At 35.9% G+C, this 7,754-nt stretch overlaps 1 protein-coding gene across 8 annotated transcripts; it reads left to right on the plus strand.

Moving 5' to 3' along the window:
• Positions 1-322: 322 nt before the first annotated feature.
• On the plus strand, positions 323-5,320 carry LOC115699185 (uncharacterized). Of its 8 annotated transcripts, none has more exons than XM_030626461.2 (7): positions 323-639; positions 807-885; positions 1,103-1,223; positions 2,431-2,548; positions 2,668-3,213; positions 4,116-4,156; positions 4,245-5,320. In XM_030626461.2, exons 5-7 carry the CDS (start codon positions 2,892-2,894, stop codon positions 5,103-5,105), a joined length of 1,224 nt encoding a protein of 407 aa, XP_030482321.2. In that variant the 5' UTR covers positions 323-639; positions 807-885; positions 1,103-1,223; positions 2,431-2,548; positions 2,668-2,891; the 3' UTR covers positions 5,106-5,320. The 8 variants fall into 8 exon arrangements, with proteins under 8 accessions (XP_030482321.2, XP_060964057.1, XP_030482317.2 ...); XM_030626457.2 differs by having other exon boundaries at positions 431-715; XM_061108074.1 differs by having other exon boundaries at positions 363-639; positions 2,431-3,213.
• Positions 5,321-7,754: the final 2,434 nt, after the last annotated feature.

Genomic DNA, 7,754 nt, shown 5'->3' on the forward strand with positions numbered 1-7,754 from the left:
TTTATGCAATACAACTTACTGATTTATCAAAAAAAATAAAAAATTTAAATTACTATTTTCTTTACATTAAAATTAATTGTATATTTAATTTTTTTTTTTATAAATACGTATGGATTAATTGAATCAGTTACTTTTACATATAAATCAATATTCAATCTGCACAAATACGAATTTTGAATTTTCCAATCCCATCAAATCAAAGTGCGAATATCCACATTTTGCGGATTAAATTGGATTGGACTGAATCAGCTATTTTATGAATACTCTTAAATTTCTCATTTTATGAATACTCCTAAATTTCTCCTAAATTATTATGCACGTATATTGTAATAAAATTATATAATGTATATATTAGTGTAAATTGCCCAATAACAAAAAAAAAAAAAACCCAATTTTTTTTTTAATTTGTTTGCAGTCTTCTGTCTCCTACACACTTACCTTCCTTCCCTTTCCGCCTTTTCTACCATACCAGCCAACATAGCTAACCCTAACACTTTCTCTCTCCCTCTTCTTCCCAACACTCTCTCTCTGTCTTCTGGAAATTTCCCTCCCGACCTTACTCTGCCTCTCTTTCTCTCTGATCGACGCCAAACGGGGCTGGGCTGCTGGGCTGCTGGGCTCGGATCTACGCCACGCTCGGTCTCTCTCTCTCTCTCTCTCTCCTTTTTTTTTTCTGGGTACAGCGGTTCGTGGAAGAGCGCACCTTCAAGTTGCTGTGGGTTTCTCTTTCTGGGTTCAGTGGCAAGGGGTTCATATGACATGTCCCACTTTTTTTATTTTTTAATTTTTTAATTTTTGGAATGCAGAACTCGACTAGTTGGGCTGGAGCTCTACTGGACTTGCCTCAGTTTCAGAATGTCCCGGACTCATAGAAAATGATTCAAGGTTTTTAGTCTTTCATTTTTTTCTACTTTGTAACTTGTTCTAGTGTAATCCTTTAAGCATTTGAGGATTGAAAATATTACTATACTTGTCTATGACTATAATTATAGTTTTTGATCATCGTCTCTAAATTGGGGTTACTTATTTTTCCTTGAATTTTTTTAGCTCTTTAAGAAATTTGGGTCATTGATTATCTGACAAATGAAGTTTGATTGCTCAGATGCAATTACAAAGCTTGATGAGGCATTTGTGATTAATCCTAAGAAACATGATGCCCTTTGGTGCCTGGGAAAAGCTCATGGTTTCAATGCATTTTCGACCCACGATGTAGCTGAAGTGAGGTGAGGTTCATGTCTTAGTCTTACCATTTGAGACCATTTGGGATATAAAATTATATATTAGGGTTATAAAGTATGTATATGTTGGGAAAATTTAAGATGCCTTAATGTTTACAAGCGTGGTTGTACTTTTTCGGTTGTTGCTCTTATCATAGGGACTAGGCAGTGTAAGCCAAATGTCATTTTGGGGGGTTTTGGATAATTTTTCATAGACCTCGGAAGAGCACCATGTTGGAGTTATATATGTGTGTAATTTTTCTTTTATTATTATTTTAAAAAATGAATCGATCAGTGTGATATTTTTAAATATTATTATCTGCAGCTAGACATGCTTTTCTTAGAGTCAAAACTGAAAGCTATCACAAATTATTTTTATATTTCTGCAATAGGATAGTTGATATATACCAGAGCAGTGAATAACCCTCTAAGATATCACCACAAACAAAAGCAGAAAAATAAAAGAAGCTGCATAATAATATAGTATGAGCTACTTCTGGCTACCCAGACAGATATATATTGATACAAACAGAGTTTTTTTTTTTTTTTTCCTTTATCACAGTTGTGGATTTTGAAATTTGATGATTGTTGTTGATCACACTTTAGGGCTTTTGGAGGGATACTGTTTTACAAAATATAGTATTTGAGCTTGTGTTAAGATTGATATGTTTAACCCTTGCACTATGTGAAGTTGAGTTTAGAAAAGAAAAGCTTGGAGTATGTTTTCCCACTTATAAACTGCAGTCAGTTATTCAAAGAAACTAACTTAGATATCATAAAGTGAGATTATTTACTCGTGAGTAATGCAGTTTACAAAGTCGGATGGACTTTATACAAGTCATAGCTTGTCAAAATGGTCTTAAATATTGGCTTTACTATTATTTCACCTGTTAAGTCTTTATTTATTTTCACAAAGAAAAATTGTGGCCTAGTGCTTGTTATTTTGAATAACATGTTAAACTTTTAGTTCATTGTAATATATGACAAGTACATTTTTTTTAATTTTGTTTCTGAAAAACCCTTTCTCTTTGGGGCCAGCAGTAATAAACAGAGGAGACCAATAATTGTTAATTGTGTGGTTTGTTTGATTCCTGACCATAACAAAAAATTTCCTGTGGATATGATGTTGTAAAATTTAATTATTTCGTTGTTTGTATTTATTTATTTTATTTGGGGTTTGATACCATATCTTATTATTTTTTTTCCTTTGTAGGTTGTTATGAGCCAGTATTTAACTTTGAAAGAATGTCAAATCTGTTGATTCTGTTTCAGAAGCTTGTGCAGAGTTTATAACATGAGTTGATGTTTTGTTTTTTTGCTAATTATCACGGGTCAGTGTTAAGCACTCAAAAACTGGAATGTCCCTTTTTATATGTAAACTAATTTGAAGTAGCTCAAGTTCCTAATTCTTTTTTCATGCTTGGGTCTTGGTGCATTTTTTTATGTATAGTTTGCTTCGTAGCAAGATGCAATTAGCATAAGCAGCCAGAATAATTTTTCTGTAGAGTATTGCTGCCTTCAGTAATGCAGTGAGGTTGTTTTCTGGTGGACTTTGTAGAGGTCTAAAGCAGACGGAAAAGACATTGGTGAGTATTATAAAACATAGCTAAAACGGGGTCGCTTTGTTGTGTGGCTGCAAGGCCACATGGATCTCATACCAGTACGGACTGGTCGATGGGTCCACATGAGCCGTATTGGCGAACTAATACAAGCTTCTCGCCACCTCCATCAAGATGGGATTTCCAGTTCCATTCTGAAGGACTACAACATGGTTCACATGATGGAAATCAACAGAATGGATCCTTTTCGTCATCAAACAGTAAAGAAAGTAGGAACTGGTTAAGAGGCAATCAACTTTATAGTCACCAGTACGCATCTGATGGTACTGGAATGTTTTTGAGTAGTTCATCAGACCTTTCTCAGGGTCCTCAATGGACGCCTCCTGCAATACAGGAAATCAGAGGGGATGATTTTGAATCTGCCGCTGCAAGGAGAGGTAATTAGCAATGTATTATTTTAATATTACAAATTGAGGATTAATGATTATGAATCTGAGTACATATTTTTCTGAGGCCATTATCTGATTTGTTACTTTGTGATCTTGGGTTTGGAATAGATAAGCTTGGAATGTTCTTTGTTAGAAGTCAAGTAGTCACCTTTTAGCCCAAATGTTTATGATTATAGATTCTGTCTTTCATCATATATATGTCAAACATACTGTGCATGTTCATGTGAATCTATATGCCTGCATCCTTTCACAGATGCAAGTGTTGTGTAAGTTTAATCGTTGTGTGATAATTTGAAAAATAAAAAATATTGGACACAATTGATTGCGACACTGTTTTAAATGTATGAATGCAATCCCAAAGCCCAAGAGGCTGCCAGTGAACACGCCGTTATGGGAAAGTATACATGTTACCATGTTGACCTGTTGTCTGTTGTAGGGATTTTAAATGCTTCATACGATTTTCATCTTTCAGGAGTTATAATTTCTACCTATGTAATGTTTTAATATTTTCCTTCGCGTCGAGTCATCAACTATACAGCTTACATGATCTATGATCTATCTATGAGTAAGATGTGTTGTTGATAATGAGTTAGCTATTTATTCCTTCATATAGGTGATATAAATCTATTCTTAAGTTTTTTTCCGAGGCTGATTGGATTATGCAGTTAGATTTGAAAATGTAGAAAATCCAGACAAATGTTGTTCCAATTTCTCAATATTATACCTTCTAAAATTATAGATCAGTCATTATTTTGCTGAGATAATATAAAATTTTAAACCTTATTGATTGTTGTTCCTGTTTTTTTCTTTGTTTTTCCCCCACATAAAATATATTGTCATTTTTGTTATACTATTTACTAAAAACATTTAGTGTCTTTCGAATTTGCTAGGTATGGCTTTGGGTCCACCATCCTTTAGACCTTCAGTGGAGGTACTTCATCATAATTAAACTGTCTTGGATCAAATCCACTGTTTATCCTTCCATTGGCACATATTTTTAATCTGTTATAATTTTGCAGGGAACTTCAGAAATTCAAGATAGCGGGGGCTCCACCTCGTTCCGTTCAGACAGCAGCGAGTCTGAACACAAGTCACGCTCATCCTCACATCGTACCTTTTCAGGGCGTCGATCTTTTATGTCTAAACCTATTCATCCCTTGTCCTTCCCCAGACAAGGAGAGTTTTCTGACTTCACTGCTGCTGGATTGCCAGAGTTTGATGCTACCACTCAAAGAGATGCCCAGAGCTGGAGCAGTGCCAGCAGCAGCATTGATTTTGCAGATGTTTCAGAAACATTTGAATCTGAAATAAGCAATCGGTCTTATAATTTGTCTGATGGTGTTAGATGTGGCCTGTGTGAAAAGTTTCTTACCCAAAGATCCCCATGGAGCTCTCGTAGAATTGTGAGAAGTGGAGACATGCCAGTTACTGGGGTCCTTTCTTGTTATCATGTTTTTCACGCGGAATGCTTGGAACAAACAACACCCAAGGCATGTAAGAGTGATCCTCCCTGCCCCTTGTGTCTGAAATTGGAAGAGGAAAATTGCCCTGAAAAGAGGAGCTGTTCAAGATCAAGGGCTGGTTCTCCAAGGCTTAGATCGTACAATGAGGATGGGTCATCAAGACCTTGGGGCTGTGCGCAGGTGGGAGATTGTGTGGAAGGTGCATTGCATGTGCCAACACGCAACACTATGCTTTTACTCAACAGGAATCGGATTAAAAAGAATCTTTCATTGAAGGGTAATTCAAGTAAAGAGTTCCCTGGGAAGTTGAGGAAAAGTGGGTCCTATTCTTCACAGCAACTCAGTGTAAGATCAATCGATCATGCAGCAGTTGGGTGTTCGAAGTCAAAGGTTAAAGCTGGGCCAAGCATGAACTGACTTGAACTGAAAGTAGTTATGATGTAGATAAAACTGACATGAACACCACTCTGCGCTTCAAAGAGCCAATTTTCTCATACACGTTAAAGTCTGCTTGCTTAGATGAATAGATTTTTTTAGCAATGTGATTGGATTACTTGGTTATGCTGTACTTGTATAGATATATGATTGTGTTAACTGTGGCTGCAAAGTAGACAGATTTTACATTTCCAAAATGTTCGTTTGCATTCGTTTCATGCCTTTACAGACTGCACCTTTTGGAATAAATATGTGCGACATATCCCTTTAAAAATAATAAGGGGGTGGGGGGAACTTTTATTATTATTATTATTTCAAAATCGAGATCAAGAACCTCATGAACTTAAATTTGGTACTTTGTATAAAAATTCAATCCGCAATGTTTTTAGCAAACAAAAATAGGTTAGATAGGAATTTTGTGGGTATCAGGCAGAGATATGTCTAATGCTTGTGAGATAGTCTAGAATGATGTTTTAAGAAGTTGGATATCGAATACTGTCACCTTTTCAATTCTTATTATTTTTTAACTGGTCAATTCTTATTATTAATGAGTAGCTTTCTATTTGATTTCTATCTCTTTAAGTTTGACGGAAATTAAACAAAAAATTTATATACTTTATTGTTGCTTTGAATTTATCTCAACACACCTGACAAGTGAGGAATGAAAAATGAATCCTTATCAAAGAATTAGTTAGTTGGGGTTAGTTAGTATTAGCTGTCAAGTTGGTTATTTTCTGTTAGAGTTGTTAGTTTGTAACCGATTCTTGTCAGCTATATATTGCTGATCTTTCATTCATTATGTAATTGATTGTATTGATTCAATTCATAATAATAAAAAGTTCCATTGTTTCCTCTTCTATTTTTCTCTCTGTTTTCTCTGTTGCTGGTTTATACCAGCTGTTATGGTATCAGAGCCTAGCTTCGAGTAAGCTCTGTTCTTCTTCCTTTTCTTCTTTTTGCTTCCGCTTCTGTATCGTGTTCATGGCTAGAGGAGGAGGTGTGCGAACTCGAAGCAATCGCGATCTTGATGGCAACTCGAACGATTCCAACAGATTCTCAGTTCTTGGTGAGAATTCTAGGTCGACGAGCTGTAATGATTTGTCTAATCCGTATTTCCTCTCAAATGGCGATAATCCAGGTGCTACTCTGGTTCCAAAAATTCTCACAGGGAGTGAGAATTATAATACATGGAGGAGATCTATGATAATTGCTCTTGTAGCTTGGAATAAAGTGAAATTTGTCAATGGAAAGCTTCCTAAACCAGATGAAGATCATGAAGATTATGACAGCTGGTGCAGATGCAATAGCACAGTAATCTCATGGATTCTTCATGCTATTTCAGGGGAGATTGCTGATAGTATAATGTATCTTGATAATGCTGCAGATATTTGGGAGGAATTACATGAAAGATTTAATGAGAAAAATGCTCCTAGGATTTTTGAGGTGAAAAAGACAATGCAAAGGCTTAATCAAGGATCCAATACAGTAACAACTTATTTCACTCGTCTGAAATCATTGTGGGATCAAATTAGGGAATTAAGACCACAACCCGTTTGTAGTTGTGGTGCTGTGAAGATTATCCAGGAGCAAAAAGAGAGGATCGGCTGTTAGAATTTCTTGTTGGTTTAAATGATTCCTACAGTATGGTTAGGTCTCAAATCCTTATGCGTGATCCATCACCTAGTGTTAATAAGGCCTATGCTACTGTTATTCAAGAAGAAAGGCAAAGGAGTTTAACAAATGATAACCATACGATTACTGAACCAGACAAGAACTCTACCAGCAATGAAGGTCAATTTGCTGGGAGTGTCCAGCCTTTTCGACCAAAGTACTCTTGTACAAATTGTGGAATGACTGGTCACACCATTGATAGGTGTTTCAGGATAATAGGTTATCCACCAGGTCACAAACTTTATGGGAAGTTTCCTAACAGGAATGCTAAAGAACCTCCAACAAAATCAGCATCTGCTAATTTCACAGGAGGAGGTGAACAGAAGTCTGAAACTGTGAATGGTGAGAAGGATTTCATGGCAGGGTTGTCAAGTTCTCAGTGTCAAAGACTTATGGCAATGCTTGCTCAAAAGGTTGCTGACAATTCCACACCAGAAAACTCACCAGATCAGCCCATTGTGTCACACTTTTCTGGTATGCAATCTATCACTCATAATTTGAATTGGATTATAGACACAGGGGCAACTCACCATGTTTGTTCTAATCTGTCATTGTTCAAAATTACCTTTTCTAACTCCAATTTAAGGTATGTTCTTTTACCTACTGGTGTTTATGCTAAAGTAAATTGTGTAGGAACTGTCATGATAACACTAGATTTAATTCTGCAGAATGTTCTCTATGTGCCTACTTTTAAATGCAATTTACTTTCAGTTAATTCTCTCACAGCCACCACTGATTGCACATTCCTTTTTTCTCATGGAAAATGTGTTATTCAGGACATTACGAAGAACAAGGTGATTGGAATGGGTAAAAAATGTGGTGACCTTTATTTTCTGAACTGTAATCTGTCCAGCAGTGATGAAAATGTCTTTGTGTCTTCTTCTATTTCAGATTCTGTCATTTCTAATGAAACTGTATGGCACTACAGGTTAGGCCATCCTTCATGTGTAAAATCTCATC

Source organism: Cannabis sativa, unplaced genomic scaffold, assembly GCF_029168945.1.
Source record: "Cannabis sativa cultivar Pink pepper isolate KNU-18-1 unplaced genomic scaffold, ASM2916894v1 Contig4, whole genome shotgun sequence".
NCBI lineage: Eukaryota > Viridiplantae > Streptophyta > Magnoliopsida > Rosales > Cannabaceae > Cannabis > Cannabis sativa.